Source organism: Sciurus vulgaris (assembly GCF_902686455.1).
Source record: "Sciurus vulgaris genome assembly, chromosome: 13".
Classification (NCBI taxonomy): Eukaryota; Metazoa; Chordata; class Mammalia; order Rodentia; family Sciuridae; genus Sciurus; species Sciurus vulgaris.
The window spans coordinates 92,302,847-92,320,402 of NC_136474.1; the positions used below are offsets into that span (position 1 = coordinate 92,302,847).

A 17,556-nucleotide genomic window follows, 5' to 3' on the forward strand; every position below is an offset into this window, starting at 1 on the left:
TCCTATGAGATGAGTCTCTTGAAGGCAGCATATGATTGGGTCTTTGTTTTTAATCCAATCTGCCTGCCTATGTCTTCTGATTAATAAGTTTAGGCTGTTAACATTCAGGGTTATTACTGAGATATGGTTTGTATTCCAAGTCATTTTGGCTTATCTTTGGTTTTTAACTTGACTTGCTTTCTCCTTTGACTGGCTTTTCTTTTAGTTTAGTTCCTCCCTTTGCTGACTTGCATTATTGTTCTTCATTTCCTCTCACAGAATATTTTGCTGAGAATGTTCTCTACTGCAGGCTTTCTAGTTGTGAATTCTTTTAACTTTTCTTTATCATGGAAGGTTTTTATTTCATCATTAAATCTGAAGGTTAGTTCTGCTGGGTATAAGATTCTTGGTTAGCATCCGTGTTCTTTCAGTTTGAAATATGCTGTTCTATGCCCTCCTAGCTTTCAGGATCTGGGCTGAGAAATCTGCTGATCTGTATTGGTTTCCCCCTATATGTAATCTGATACTTTTCTCTCATGGCCTTTAAAATTCTATCTTTATTTTGTATGTTGGGCATTTTCATTATAACATGCCTTGGTGTGGATCTGTTTTTGCACCTTTGGTGTCCTATAAACCTTTTTATTTGATTTTCCATTTCATTCTTCAGATTTGGGAACTTTTCTGATATTATTTCATTGAATAGATTTTCATTCCTTTGGTTTATAGCTCTGTGCCTTACTCATTCCCAATAATTCTTAAATTTGGTCTTGTCAGGTTATCCCATATGTCTTGGAAGTTCTGTTCATGATTTATTACCATCTTCTCTGTGTGGTCAACTTTATTTTCAAGATTAAATATTTTGTTTTCATTGTCTAAGATTCTGTCTTCCACGTGATAGAGTCTGTTGGTAACTCTTTCTATTGAGTTTTTAATTTGGTTTATGGTTTCCTTCATTTCAAGGATTTTTTTTTTATCAGAATCTATGTCTTTACTGAAATAATCTTTTGCTTCCTGCAATAGATCTTTTAATTGTTTACTGATGTGATCTTTTGTTGCCTGCATTTGCTGTCATCATCCTTTACTTTGTACATCATTTTAATGATGTACATTCTGAACTCCTTTTCTGACATTTCCTCTACCATGCTGTCAATGGATTCTATTAATATAGCACCTTGGCTTGTATGGGGCACCTTCTTCCCTTGTTTTCTCATGTTGTTTGTGTATCTTCCCCTCTAACAGTGTGGGTACTAGTTATTACGGTTACCCCCTATTGGTTTACAGTGTCCTTACAGATTTCCAGTACCTCACCTTTAATGGGGAGATAAATATTAACAGCATCCAATACAAATAATATACAGCCATAGGCCAAATAGCCCCTATTAAGTCATTTGTTAGTATTGTCATAGTAAACAGAGATGATGAGTTCCATTACTATCTACAGCATAAACAATAGGCTTGCGATAAGAGTTACAGTTTCTAATAGTGGACAGAGAGAATGGGGAGGGGTGTAGGATGTGATGTTAATGAGGTAAGAAGTGAGAATATAGAGTGAGAATACTAAATAATAGGAAGAGTGAAAGCAGAATCAAAAGAAGTTGGTTGTTAGCATGGGAACAGGGAGAAAGATACTCTGAGGAAACAGAAAAATAAGAGAAAAATAAAGAGTGAGAAAAATTTTAAAGTTAAAAAAACTACAACAAAACTGTAATATACTATTCAAACCTCCCAGTCTTTAGGAGCCTGATGCATGAAAGGTACTTGATTTCAAAGATGATGGCGATGTGGGAGTAGGAAATGAAAAAAGAAAAATGAAAAGAAATGGGGAAAAGGAAAAAAAAAAAAAAGAGTCTTGAAGGAAAGTTTAACAACTGTTTCTGTTGAAGTTCAATATCTACTCTGCTCCCTTCTCTTCCGACAGGCGGAGTTGTCTGGAGTTTGCTCCTAACTCCACTCTCAGGACGACGACAGTTACTAAGGTTGGAGGATTAAACTTGGAGGTGGGACTCCTAAAGGCAGAGTATAGCAATTGCCAGTCCTTCTTCCATGGAAGAATGCACTCCAGGACTCTTCTATGGGGTCCACTCGTGTGACACCTATAACTTCCTCTTAGCCCCTTCCCTCACTTGTGAACCCCAAAATTGCTGGTCTATAATTTAGTCTCTAAATTGTATCTCTTCTGCCCTGCCCTTTCAACTTCCCAATCAGGCACCTCTCTTCCTGGAAGTCCTGAGGACTGAGTACCAGGACCTCTGTGCCTGTCTCAGAAAGCTGTTCTGTATTGGGCAAATCAGGACCAGTGTTGAAAGCTGTGTGCCAGCCATGTAGCTGCAGGCACTGGGCCAGTTGGTGGCCAGGGGATGGTTGGAGACTGGGGATTGAGGAGTTGGAGGGTTCTGTTAATTGTCAAACTTGTGGGACCAGGTGCTCAGTGGAGTCGTGGATAAGACTAATGTCGGGTTCCAACAAGTGCTCTGTATCTGTGGGACACAGGTGGGTGCCGGGTTGGTTGGCTGGAGCAGTGGGGATCAAGATGCCCTCACACCCTTTTCCCACCTACCAATCCCCTGCAAGGCTCTCTCCTCCCTCTGCAGCAAGATGGTGGCTATTAGCACACTAGCAGGGATACTTCAGAGGCAACCAAGCCTGCAGGGCCCTTGGTGATGATCTTGCTGGTTGATCTGGCTGATATTCTTGGATGTAAGCAGCTACGTCCCAAGTTGGTGACAGCAGCAGCATCTAAAACTGTAGGTACCTTGATAATGAGCTTCTAGTCTCTGGCAGGTATCCCTGGAAGCCACCCCAATATGGGGGCAGATGGGGAGCTGCAGCGCAGTGCCGTCCGCATGGGGCATGGACTGGCGCTGGAGGTCCCTCCTAAATTCTGAAGTAAATTATTTCCAAACCTGAACTCTTACTAGTCCAACTGTACATCAGAAGTAATGGTAAAAAAAGACTTTCAGACAGCTACATCTCGAACAGCTCTCTGCATGTTTTCTCTAGAAGCTACAGGGGAACAGACTTTATATGTAAAGAAATGCAATGACCAGGAGAGACAGAAAGAGAGGACAGCCCGCAGGACACACAAAACAGGATGCAGGAGACTGTATGTAGAGAGATTAAAAAACAACTTTCCCAGGAACAAGGTGAATGCAGATCCCTGGAAGACCCTGAACACCAAGTAGGTCAAAGGAAATGGCAAAGATTTCTTCTAGAAGATGAACTTCGAACACACCGAAAGGACATTGGCCTGTTGGCAAAGCAACTTATCAGGAGCAGAAAAGTCAACAAGTTAAAAAACAAAACAAAACAAAAACCGTTATCTCTAAGGAAAACAAAAGCAATGCAAAAAAAAAAAAAAAAAAGAAAAAAGAAAAAACAACAACAACAACAACACTGTTTTCAGCTTGGCTTAACTATGTACAAGGTTTGCCCAGGGGTGACACTGTACCTGCTGCTATTCTCTAAGAGCGGTTCGGATGTCAGTAGTGGGGGACTGAGAGGGCAGACCATTTTGGTCAGGTAGATGGGGAGGGTGTGAGGAGAGAGCTGAAGATGCTCTCCCATGGTATAAGTTCAACAGACAATGTCTAAACCTGAGTGATCCAAATAGAGGAACAAACATATATTAGAGACCCCAAAGGGAAACTAGAAAATGATTAGCTAAATGAAGTATAAGTGGTCACCTATCAGAAAAGGAAAAACAGGCAGGAAGGTAGAAGTCATTCGCTGTAGGTAAAACTTGTAGAACTGTTTGGTGCTCTAAAACGTGTACATGGTAAAAACCTACATTAAAGTCAAAAACCAAAACAACCAAACTCAAAACAGAACTAACCTAGAGTTAATCCATGTACTTTTCAACATATGCTAAAAAAAGATAAATTGATATAAAGGCCCTTATTTTTCATCCTGGAGAAGCAGTCTGAGCACGTGCAGATGGTACAGGCGGACACAGCTGGACATGCGAGAACCCCACAGGCAAGAAAGCTGAGGACCAGCCCAAGTGACAGACAATAGATTTCTGCACTGTTGGGATACCTGACAAGAAGAAAGCTAAACCAAGAAAATTCAGAATAAGCATAATGCATCTTTTTCACAATCACTGGTAGAATGAAAATAAAAGGACTCAATGACTTTTTCTTTAAATTTCATGTTCTTAGATTAATTCCTTCAGGCATTAAATAAATGATCCAGGACCTTATGGGTAAAGTGTTTTCTTTCTTTCTTTCCTTCTGCCTTTCTTACTTTATGAAAGATACTTAACATAAAGAACAGACTTTTTAATTGCAGTGAACATTAACAGAGAAGTATCCCAACTATATAACCCTCCTCGTCAGCAGATTACTCTTGAAATTCACCATTCACTAAACATGAGTAAAATAAATATTTTCTAAAATGTGACATGAGTTTGTTGTCTCCTAGCATTACTATCCTTAGTTATCTGATTAATAAATGAGGTAAAATTAATTTACTATTCATCACAGACAAAACCTATTACATACAGAGAGACTGTAATTAATCTTATTATCTACAGGTATTTCCAAATGAAACCTATTGAGAATCTCTATAGAGAAGGTATCCATTATTTCAAAAGTGTTCAATATTGAATGGATCAATGACAGCTAATAACATCATAGAAAATATTCAAATTCTGAAATCACATCAAAACGGATTTATGAAAAAATATAAAATTATGATGGAAGTGTACATAATTTCAATATAAACCCATTATGGTACTGTGCTGTAAAGCAATCATTTAAAAGCTATTCTGCTAAGATATTTTAATTGAACTTCAAATATAATAATTTATTAAGAGGATGCAGAATTTTAGAGGTAGCTGTAACTTAACCAGTTATGTAGTACAATCCTCTCATTTTGCATTTGAAAAACCAAATCACAAGTTGCCTAAGGTTTACATCTAATATATTTTTTGAGTATATTTTTATACAAAATATAAATCTACCTTTGAAGAACATCAAAGATTGCTGTGCTATTTCTTCTGATAATTTAAAGACTGCACTTCGCTTTACTACATCCAGCACTTGGTGCAACCCATAACCTACATAAACACAGTATGAAACATGCATTATTTATGATAATATGATACTGTGTAATGTATTCTGATGATATTTTAATTCACATATTACTGTTCTGCAAGGCAAAGAAAACACAGTGTTTGTCGTTTAACAGGACCATTAATAACTGCCCCACCTTACATTAGACACACATTTTCTCAAGAGTGTCATGGGTACAATTCCTCTCTTCATTCTTTGTCTTAAACTTATCTGTGCCTTCCATCTTATGGATGCTATGGGTTCATATTTACTTTTTTTTTTTAAAGAGTGAAAGGAGTAGGAGTTATTCAAGCATGAGAAAAAAACAAAACTCTTACAGGGCAACAGGGGACCCGACAGCAGATTGCCCCATATTTACTCTTTACACAGAAAAGTATGATATACCAGGAAACATGTTTTAAACAACTGGTTATTGTATCTATATCCACACAGAATGCTTTGTGTCTTTTGTAATTTGAAAGGAACAGAAATGAACTAACCATAGGAAAACCAAGATATCCTGTAGTTACAGAATACCTCATTTTGTTTGGTCAAGAAAGATAACACCAAAAGATTATAAACAATAATCTTCTATAATAAATAATATTACAAAGTATGAGGCAAGGATAAGGCAAAGTAAATTTCACAAATTCCTTTGGCACCAAGTGTTTCCTAGGTACCCTATTATAAGCTGGCCCATCACCCTCTATGGAACCATATTTAACCTAAGTCTTCTCAGAACATGGACTCTTGTAAACGTGATGCCACCAACAATAGAAAACAGTTAGGAAATGAATTATTCCTGGCTTGGGCTGGCTGGAAGTCTTCAAATTTCACCAGGCCCAGCAGGATTGATTGCAGGAGCCAGATAGTTATGAGAACAGCTTCCGGAACTATTTGGTATGTTGGCATAGGCAGAGAAGGAGAGGCCAAGCACACTGTTCTCACAGCACTCTTCTCTGAGGGAAGTCATTTAAATTCCCTGAGGAGGAAAGCATGTTGACAAGAGCAAGGGCCTTTCTGCAAGAAAAAAAGTGTTTTGCCAAAACCAAAATTAGAAATTAATAACTAGAACTGGATTGAGAGTTGAGGTGAGAAACTTGAGAAGGTGTGAATTTGAGTTTTTTTGCTTATGTATTTTTTAAATGCAAAATGCAACTCAGTTAACCAGTACAAGAAGTCTGCTCTGACAGAGAATGAGACAACTGGGACCACATCCAGTTTTTGTTCTCAGCTAAGAAGAGCTGAGAGGGATGACAAGGAGGTGGTGGCCCTAGGGAAGCTGTGGTCTCCCAAAAGTAAGTGGCTTTTTAAAGGATGCTGTGAGGACGCTTCCCCCAGAGACCAGGCTGTGGAGGAACTGTGGAGGCAGATGAGAAAATGCGGGGAGACTTTATCAGGCTTCCTGTCTATGCAAACAGGACTCCGTGAGGCAGGGGAACCAAGGTCCCCTGAGAAGGACACCCTCTGTAGGGCAGTTCTAGTTGACCCAGGGAGGTCTTCTCTCTTTCTAGCACTTTTCAGAATTTAACATAATTAGGGCTGGTGCTCAAAATGTACAAGTGGCCATGACATAAATATCTTCATGACCAGAACTCTCACAGGCTGATAAGGAGTGAAATTTCCAAATTCTAAGCAGCAAAGGGACTGCAACACATTAGGAGATGGAGCAAGGTTTGCAGCTAGTTGACAGGGAAGCTGAGGCAAATCCTTCAATACACAATTCAACTACCTTTCCACCTTTCAATGATAAGAAAAAGCTCATAAAATCATACAACTACTTAAAAGGGAGATTCAGAATATTAAAACCTCTATTAATATTCCTATTGTGAAAAGCAATGAGTAACATTAACTTAGGAAACACTTCCAGTTTTTTTTTAATTGCTAATCTATTTATACTTTTGTATTAAACAGTCATAATAAGCATTCACAACTTTAATTAAAATAATTTTTAAAAAATTTAACAAGACCAAGACAGAGAGTCATTTCATTTAAACACTAAATACAGTTTAGAAAAATCAAGAAATCACACACCTGAAGAATTACTTCATTAAGTCTGTCTGGAGACTTCTGGTTTTCCTGATTTTCATCAAGAAGAGATGCCATGGTTGGATGAGAGAAGGAACTTGCTTTGTCTTTGTCCTGAAAGTGCCTTCTTGCCTCCTCAGTCAAGAGAACAGACAGGAACTGCAAGCTGGCCGTGTACAGGGCAGGGCATCTGGGGGACAAGCCTACACACTCACAGAACAAATCTAAGAGGGAAATGATTTCAGAGGTAAATGTTTGAAAATCTCTTCAAAATTAAAAAGGAAATAAATCAGATTGATCTGAGCAATTACATTTATAGCTTTCTTAATTTGAATGATTTAAGGTTATCAAAAGCTCAAGTATAACAAGAACTATAAGTTTCAACACTTAGTACTAAGACGATTTACAGAATCAAGGCATCTATCCTATTTTCACTGTTTGGGTTTTTTGTTTGTATGAAAAGTGCACGTGTGTGTGCTCATACAGACCATATCTGCTGAGACCACAAAGTAAGAGGGCTGTACGTAGATGAGTACTGATCCTTTGAACTCTACTGTGATACATAAAGTCTTGAGAATTTTTAAATGTTAATTTTGATTTCAGTACTAAGTTTAGAAAAAAAGCCTAACAAACTGAATAATCTAGAATACCACCTTATAAGAATGTATTTTTCTGCTTTAAACCAACTTGCTGCCAAAAGATACTTAAAAAAAAGATAATATGCAGTGTCAATATTATGTACAATCACAATATCAGACCTAAAATTATACTACAGAGTCATAGTAACAAAATGGCCTGGTATTGGCACCAAAACAGACACAAAAACCAGTGGAACAGAAGACAGAGACAAACCCACATAAATACAGTTATCTCATACTAGACAAAGGTGCCATAAACATATGTTGGAGAAAAGACATTCTATACAACAAATGGTGCTGGGAAAACTGGAAATCCATATGCAGCAAAATGAAATTCAACCCCTATCTCTCACCCCATACAAAACTCAACTCAAAGTGGATCAAGGACCTAGGCATTAGACCAGAGATCCTGCACCCACCAGAAGAAAATGCAGACACAACTCTCCATCAAGTTGGCTTAGAAACCAAATTCCTGAACAAGACTCCTAAAGCACAATAAGTACAACCAGAATCAATAAATGGGAAGGTATCAAACTAGAAAAGCTGCTTTCCAGCAAAGGAAACAATCAAGAATGTGAAGAGAGATTCTACAAAATAGGAGAAAAATCATTGCCACCTGCACCTTGGAGTATTAGTCTCAAGGGTATATAAAGAACTCAAAAAGCTTAACACCAAAAATAAACAAACAAATAAATAAAATAACCCAATCAAAAAGTGGGCAAAAGAACTAAACAAGCACTTCAAAGAAGAAATAAGAATGGTCAACAAATACGTGAAAAAATGTTCAACATCTCTAGAAATTACAGAAATGCAAATAATCAAAACTACACTGAGATTCCATCTCACTCCAGTCAGAATGAAAATTATCAAGAATACAAGTAACAATTAGCTGTTAGAGAGGATGTGGGGGGAAAAGTACACCTGAGTATACACTGGTGGTGGGACTGTGTAATGGTTAATTTGAATTGTCGGCTTGATTGGATTAGGAGATGCCATGACTAAGAGCCTTCTGGGTGTGTAGGCGAGGGTGTCCAGGAACGATGGAAACGTGATAGTGAACTGAAGTGGAGACCTCCCTAAGCATGGGCAGCACCCAACAATAGGAATACGATGGTGGCTAGGATGGAATAAAAGGTGGCAGGACAAGGAAGCAGGTGCAGATTCAAGCTCAACTTTCCTTGAAAGGGTTCTCAATCGCTGCTTCCACCGTCTGAGGACATCACACTCTTGCTTCTTCACTCTTCCAAAGTGGACTCTGCCAGTGATTCTCCAGGTAGTTTCCAGAAGCCTTGGTCTCGATTAGGGCAGTATTGGCATCTGAGCTGCTATTTTGTTGCTGCCATTTTCCTCCCTCCCCGACATCACTTCACAACCCAGATTGTTAGCCTGAGAACTTCCTAGCCAGCCACTGGTCCGCTGTCACTAGGCCACGAAATCCCACGACTGAAGACTAGCACCCCCGCCATTCTCTCTCCTCACTCTTGCTCTCTCCCCGTCTCTCTCTCACCCTGCGTGCAGACACTCTGCCTGTCGGCATCTCTTGGTGAGTTCCCGGTGCGGAGTGGCGTCTGGGTGCTTTCACTGGTGCGGACTCAGAGGGCTCTTCTACCGCCACTCCGGGGAGCGGATCCCCTCTGACGCCCCAGGCCACGCCCCCACCAGACGCTGGTCTCACCTTCCGTTTGCCCGACGCTCTGCACAACCAGACACCGGCCTCACTCAGTAGGTGGCTTCTCCCCTGGCTCTTGGTTACCCGGGAAGCGACCCTTGAGCATCCGGCAGCCCGAGGCTCTCCGCGGGCACCCCCGGCCACGGTTCCTGCGACCATGGCGGAGCCCCTACGCTGACTGCTGGGGGAGCCCCAGGCTGATGGGGACTCTTTCCTGAGAGGGCGGCCTCCTGCCAGACCTGCTCTGGTCCTGGGTTCTCTCTAGGACATTTTTGTCTCTACGAAAGCCCCGGCGCCAGGCACCCAGGTACCCCTACAGGCGTCGCCTCCACGCTTACCTAGTGGGAGTGAGGCTCCCTGGAGACTCGTCCTTGGCTTGGGTGAGTCCCGGGCCGAGCGACGCCTGGCCTCTGTGTTCACCAATTCCTTTCTGCAATGGGCAGCTCGCTCTTAGCCCCCACCATACACCCCTGGGTTGCCTCTTAGCTAATTTAAGAGTCCCTCTGCCTCAAACTCCCAGACTTCAAACCAAACAGCACGTTAGATCCCAACATTTTAGGGGTCTTTTTAATTTCTGAGAGCGCTCAGGGAAATGGAAAGAGATCTCCCTACATTATCTTTGCTTTTCCTGCAAACCCGAACTCTCTCTTCTTCTCCCTCCCTCTCGCTGCCTTTCTCTTTCTCGCCTTCTCTTGCTATTTTACTAAAATAATTAATGGCCATTACCAATTTTTCTTCTAGGACTCTTGTTCTGGATCTTCCTAAATAGGGCCATGTATGATAAATTGCCTACAGAAGTTCCTACAAGATCAGATAAACAAGTTCCGGAGTTGGCAGACACGCACAAGTTCACCAACCCATCAGCCAATCAACCGCTTTTCCTTCAACACTACCAGCCCTGACACCCAAAGCCAAGATCTGTGATTCACTATTGACACCTCCAGCTCCAAAAACTCTGCTCCCACCTAAAGCCCTCCCTAATGCTTTTTTTTTTTTTTTTTTTTTTTTTTTTTTTTTTTAAAGGGATGAAACTCTTTGCCCCTAACGAGCAGGAAAAAGCTACGGAAGAAAGACCATCGTCCCAACCTGCCCCTGTATCTATAAAAACAAAAAGGGAGGAATATTGGCATCAGATCTGCTATTTTGCTGCTGCCATTATTCTCCCTCCCCCACACCACTTTACAACCCAGACTGTTAGCCTGCGAACATCGGTCCAGATTGTTAGCCCTCGAACCTCCTCGCCAGTCATTGGTCCATTGTTATTAGCCCGCGAAATTCCACTACTTAAGAATAGCTCCCCTGCCATTCTCTCTCTCTCTTCCTCACTCTTGCTCCCTCCCTCTCCCCTCCTCCTCCTCCTCCTCCTCCTTCTTCTTCTTCTTCTCTCTCTCTCTCTCTCTCTCTCTCACCCTCTCTCACCCTGTGTGCTCTCTGCCCGTCAGCTTCATAAAATCTCGAGTGAGTTCCTGTGTCCGGAGTGGTTTCTGAGTGCTTTCAGGTAGCACTATTGATCCTTATTATAGCACTGTTAATCCTTCTTATTCTGGGGCTTCTGCTTCTTGGACTGCACAGCTGCTGGTTCTTCCAGCTCTACAGCTGCAGACGGCCACTGTGGACTATCCAGCTTCTGGTCATGTAAACTGATCTAATAAATCCCCTTTTATAATCATATTTCCTGTTGATTCTGTTCCTCTAGAGAACTCTGACTAATATAGACTGCAAATTGGTGCAACCACTCTGGAAAGCAATATTGAGATTCCTCAGAAAACTTGGAATGGAACCACCATTTGACCCAGTTATCCCACTCCTTGGTATATACCCGAAGGACTTAAAATCAGCTTACTACAGTGACGCAGCTACATTAATATTTACAGCAGCTCACTTCACAATAGTTAAGTTATGGAACCAACTTAGGTGCCCTTCACCAGATAAAGAAAATGTAATATGTATACACAATAGAATATTACTCAGCCATAAAGAAGAATGAAGTTATGGCATTTGCAAGAAAATGGATGGAGCTGGAGACTATCATGCTAAGAGAAATAAGCCAATCTAAAAAAACCCAAAGGCTAAATGTTCTCTTTGATATGTGGATGCTAACACACAATAAGCAGAGGAGGGAAGAACAGAAGTTCACAGGATTAGACAAATGGGAATGAAGGGAAGAGAGCAGGAATGGGAATAAGAAAGAGAATAAAATGAACTGGACATCGCTTTCCTATGTTCATATATGAATACACGACCAGTGTAACTCATCATGTGCAACCACAAGAATAGGACCATAATTAACGTTATACTCCATGTATGTATAATATGTCTAAATATCCTCTGCTGTCATACATATTTAAGAAGAATTAAAAAAGTGAAAAAAAATTTGATGTACAAAGGTCTCACAGTATTTCACAAAGAACATGAATCATCATGAACTGATATGGAAAGAGTAACATCAGAATCAACATAAAATTAGTAGTCATTATTATTTTCTTATGAGTACTGATTTAATTTAATCGAAATAACTTGTTTTATAGTAACTTTGTTAATTTGGAAAATATGAACTTAGAATTTTATGATCCACTTTTAGATTATTTTGTATTTACGTCTGTATAAGAATTATAGCCATTGGAATTTCTACCACTCTGTATCACACATACTTAAGTTTCCAGAAAATAGGAATCTTTTGAATTTAATGTTTTGAGTTTATCACTAGGAAAATTGTGTCAAATAAATAGGTTTAAGTCAGGGGCTAGCAATTTTTTCTGTAAAGGGTCAGACAGGAAATATTCTATGCTTTGCAACTAACTATTTTTGTCTCAATTTTTCATCTCAACTACTGCAGCATGAAAAGTAGCCACATGCCATACAAGGCTACACTCCAGTACAACTTTATTTCACTAGAACAGGTAGCAGGGCAGATCTGGCTCATGGGCTTCTGTACCTAGTGTGAGCAGCACTTTGCTTCACTGTGTTGGTGACTCAGGAGGGTAACCTAATTCCCCTAACAGATGCAGGAGGAGAATCTCCATCTCCAAATGAGTCACTCTCTTTCAGTTTCCATCTCAGTAAAATAATGTACAACATGGACAGTATGGGTCTACCCATTATAAATGGCAGACTCAGAATTCTTATATCTAGAAAACTAATAATTCTGTTTCTTATTGAGCATATATTTCCCCATAATTCTTACTTCAAAACTACTATTCTGTGTCATTAAGTTAAAGTTTATAGAATGACCAAAAAATGTTGAAAGATCACTCAAATGAATTAGTGACTACCTTAGAAACTTAGAACTTCATTTTTAATACCTTTAAATAGGTTATTAAAAAGGGTAACATAAATGTCACTTATAACCATTTACGTATTATACTAAAATTTAGGAGACTTTAAAAAGATTAGAGACTAGTTATTTAAAATAATAATTTGCTTATTTTAGTGGGCAACAATTATATGGAAAATATCTTACAAAAATAATTACACTGTACTCTTGGCATTTTTATGGTGTAAAAATAATCCTGATGTTTTGAGAAAAGATATTTGTATTGTAACTACCCAAGTTGTCATATACACAGGATTCTATGTGGGAGGTTTACCCATGTATGGTGCCCATATGTCAGAAAAGAGGCTGTTTTCTACTCAAAAGAAAATTTATCTCGTTTTATAATCTTATCATAAGCATCTTCATAAAATAATAGGCTTTCCTTGCTTATTTTTAGGTGTTTTGAAATGTGTCTCTGCTTTTCAAAAGCACATTTATGGAGTGCACCTCAAGAACACTGCAAATTCCTCCAACCAAGTGCCCTGGTAGATCCCTTGCCATGCCACAGTGGCTCAATCTCAGAGAATTTGCGTATCTAACTGGGAATGAGGATTATCTTCATTTCATCAGCAAAAAGACTGCACACCTGTGAGAGCCGTTCTTACCAATCATGGCTGCCCAGTGCCTGGCCAGGGCTGCGGTGACAGAAGGGAGCGAGACAGTACCAGCTTTCCTCAGGAGTGCAGCCAGAAGGTCAAACAAGTGTGTCCACGTGTGATAAAAAGCCGACATTAAATCTGCATCTACAAAATTAATCACAACGTTTCAAGTTACTAACACAAAGAAGATTAAGAACCTTTCAAAATACAAACCCCCACACTTTATTACACTTAAAAAAAGAGGAGTGAGCTTGTCAAATGAAAACAAACGTAGCTCAGCGCTGCCCAGGCCCTTCCTCTTGCCACTGCTTCTTCAGGATATTTCCCTTGGCCTTCCTGTGCACAGACACACTCACAAGCCCTCTTCCTATTAAAGCACACCACACAGCAGTCAAGAAGTGTGACAAACGGACTGAGTCATAATTTCAGCACTATATATTGGGCACATATGTCATGTCACTTGTTCTGCTTCTGTGAAAGTCAGGTTGTCTTCTATTTTCTTCATTCCCTCTAGTAGCTTTATGCAGGGTTGCAAAGGAAAACATGAAGTACCAAAATCAAGGGAGTAAAGAAAGAATTTCTCTGAAGACTATTATTACCCTTCAAAGAAAGCTGTAAGGCAAAGAGGATTCTGCAGCTTCAGTGGGGCCAACAACACAGCAATCAACCTTCTGGATAAAGACACGTGCTCCCACCTCTGCACCTGAGGAAAAGAGAGCTGGACGACAGTGGCTACCTCAGGCCTCTGCCACGCCATCTGCACGATCAGTCACCCTCTGTCAAACTTCCCTATAAAATAAACTGAGGACTTATATCTAGGTGTTTAATTATCTGGAAACAGCATGTTCCTGAGAGCTTCGCTTAGAGTAACCCCTGGTGCTTCACAAGGGTTTTGTCATTGCTGGATCTCTGAGGACTCTTGAGACCTGTTTCCTCACTACCATTCTAACAAAATGGTAATTACACAGGTATGCTGAATATCTATTTAGGTACTATATATTCATCTGTACTTCATACCTAAAAAGACTTGAGTATAAAGTTACAGGCCATAACAATGGAAAAATATTTAAGTTTAAAGATAAACATTAAAAAGCTATTAACTTTATTACCATATTAGCTAAATAACTTTTTTTCATATTTTTAAAAATTTTTTATTGTAAAAAATGGAATACATGTTGTTTCCCTGCTTGTACATGGACTAAAGGCATACCATTTGTGTACTCATAAATTTACAGAAGGTAATGTTGCTCGATTCATTGGTATTTTTCGCTTCCCCCCCACCCCTCCCACCCCTTTTTTCCCTCTATGCAGTCCTTCCTGCCTCCATTCTTGCCCCCCTCCCTAACCCTAACCCTAACCCTAACTTGAACACTAACACTAACCCCCCCACCCCCCATTATGTGCATCATCCGCTTATCAGCGAGATCATTCGTCCTTTGTTTTTTTGAGATTGGCTTATCTCACTTAACATGATATTCTCCAATTTCATCCATTTGCCTGCAAATGCAATAATTTTATCATTCTTTATGGCTGAGTAATATTCCATTGTATATACACAGTTTCTTTATCCATTCATCAATTGAAGGACATCTAGGTTGGTTCCACAGTCTGGCTATTGTGAATTGAGCAGCTATGAACATTGATGTGGCTGTATCTCTGTAGTATGCTGATTTTAAGTCCTTTGGGTATAGGCCAAGGAGTGGGATAGCTGGGTCAAATGGGGGTTCCATTCCAGCTTTCTGAGGAATCTCCATACTGCTTTCCAGAGTGGCTGCACTAATTTCAACCCCACCAGTAATGTATGAGCGTACCTTTCTCCCCACATCCGCACCGACACCTATTGTTGCTTGTATTCCTGATAATCGCCATTCTAATTGGGGTGAGATGGAATCTTAGGGTGGTTTTGATTTGCATTTTTCTTATTACTAGAGATGTTGAACGTTTTTTCATATATCTGTTGATTGCTTGTACATCTTCTGTGAAGTGTCTTAACATTTCCTTAGCCCATTTGTTGATTGGATTATTTGTATTCTTTGTGTAGAGTTTTTTGAGTTTTTTATAGATTCTGAAAATTAGTGCTCTATTTGAAGTATGGGTGGCAAAGAATTCTCCCACTCTGTAGGCTCTCTCTTCGCATTGCTGATAATTTCCTTTGCTGAGAGAAAGCTTTTTAGTTTGAATCTATCCCAGTTATTGATACTTGTTTTTAGTTCTTGTGCTACGGGAGTCCTTTAAGGCAGTCTGATCCTAAGCCAACGTGTTCAAGATTTGGACCTACATTTTCTTGTATAAGATGAAGGGTCTCTAGTCTGCTTCCGAGGTCCTTGATCCATTTTGAGTTGAGTTTTATGTAGGGTGAGAGATAGGGGTTTAGTTTCATTCTGTTGCATATGGATTTCCAGTTTTCCCAGCACCATTTGTTGAAGAGGCTATCTTTTCTCCATTACATATTTTTGGAACCTTTGTCTAGTATGAGAAAATTGTATTTATTTGGGTTTGTGTCCATGTCCTCTATTCTGTACCATTGATCTACCTTTCTATTTTGGTACCAATACCATGCCGTTTTTGTTACTACTGCTTTGTAGTAGAGTTGAAGATCTGGTATTGCAATACCCCCTGCTTTGCTCTTCCTGCTAAGGATTGCTTTAGCTATTCTGGGTTTCTTATTCTTCTAGATGAATTTCATAATTCCTTGCTCTGTTTCTGTAAGGTATGTCATTGGGATTTTAATTGGAATTGCATTGAATTTGTATAGCACTTTTGGTAGTGTGGCCATTTTGACAATATTAATTCTGCCTATCCAAGAACATGGGAGATCTTTCCATCTTCTAAGGTTTTCTCTAATTTCTTTCTTTAGTGTTCTGTGGTTCTCATTGTAGAGGTCTTTCACCTCTTTTGTGAGACTGATTCCCAAGTATTTTATTTTTTTTTGAGGCTATTGTGAATGGGGTAGTTTTCCTAACTTCTCTTTCTGAAGATTCATCACTTATGTATAAAAATGCATTGGATTTATGAGCATTGATCTTGTAACCTGCTACTTTACTGAATTCACTTATGTATGAGTTCCAAGAGTTTTCTGGTGGAACTTCCCAGTTCCTCTAAATATATAATCATGTCATCAGCAAACAGAGATAGTTTGAGTTCTTCTTTTCCAATTCGTATCCTTTTAATTTCTTTGGTTTGTCTAATTGCTCTGGCTAGAGTCTCAAGAACAATGTTGAATAGAAGTGGTGAAAGAGGGCATCCCTGCCTTGTTCCAGTTTTTAGGGGGAATGCTTTCAGTTTTTCACCATTTAGAATGATACTGGCCGTGGGCTTAGCGTAGATGGCCTTTATAATGTTAAGGAATGTTCCCGCTATCCCTATTTTTTCTAGTGTTTTGAGCATAAAGGGATGCTGTATTTTATCGAATGCTTTTTCTGCATCTATTGAAATAATCATGTGATTCTTGACTTTAAGTCTGTTGATATGGTGAATGACATTTATTGATTTCCTGATGTTGAACCAACCTTGCATCCCTGGGATAAAACCCACTTGATCGTGGTGCACTATCTTTTTCATATATTTTTGTATGCAATTTGCTAAAATTTTGTTGAGAATTTTTGCGTCGATGTTCATTAAGGATATTGTTCTGAAATTTTCTTTCCTCGATGTGTCTCTGTCTGGTTTAGGTATCAGGGTGATATTGGCTTCATAGAATGAGTTTGGGAGGGTTCCCTCCTATTTCATAGAATACTTTGAGGAGTATTGGAATGAGCTCTTTTTAAAGGTTTTGTAGAACTCAGCTGAGAACCCATCTGGTCCCAGACTTTTCTTCGTTGAAAGGTTTTGATGACCTCTTCTATTTCATTACTTGAAATTGATTTATTTAAGTTGTATATGTCCTCCTGGTTCAGTTTAGGTAATTCATATGTCTCTAGAAACTTGTTGATATCTTCGAGGTTTTCTGTTTTGTTGGAGTATAGATTTTCAAAATAGCTTCTAATTAAGTTTTGTATTTCACTCGTGTCTGTAGTGATATTTCCTTGTTTGTTCTGCATTTTAGTAATTTGAGTTTTCTCCCTCTTTGTTAGTGCGGCTAAGGGTTTATCAATTTTGTTTATTTTTTCAAAGAACCAACTCTTCATTTTGTTAATTTTTTCGATTGTTTGTTTCAGTTTCGTTGATTTCAGCTCTGATTTCAACTATTTCCTGTCTTCTACTACTTTTGGTGTTGACCTGCTCTTCTTTTTCTAGGGGTTGAGCTGTAGCGTTAAATCATTTATTTGTTGATTTTTAC

General features: G+C 39.4%; 1 protein-coding gene across 4 annotated transcripts in view; it reads right to left on the reverse strand.

Moving 5' to 3' along the window:
- RTTN (rotatin) overlaps positions 1–17,556 on the reverse strand; it is a 177,870-nt gene that overhangs the window by 19,568 nt on the left and 140,746 nt on the right. For all 4 annotated transcript variants that reach the window (XR_013758833.1, XM_079109126.1, XM_079109125.1 and 1 more), the window contains 2 exons: positions 13,284–13,421; positions 7,065–7,282 (listed from right to left, as the gene is read on the reverse strand). Coding sequence is in view for 3 of the 4 variants with exons in the window: in XM_079109126.1 (XP_078965252.1) it covers positions 7,065–7,282; positions 13,284–13,421 (356 nt within the window). In the remaining variant the exon portion in view is untranslated. The remainder of the gene's footprint in view (positions 1–7,064; positions 7,283–13,283; positions 13,422–17,556) is intronic.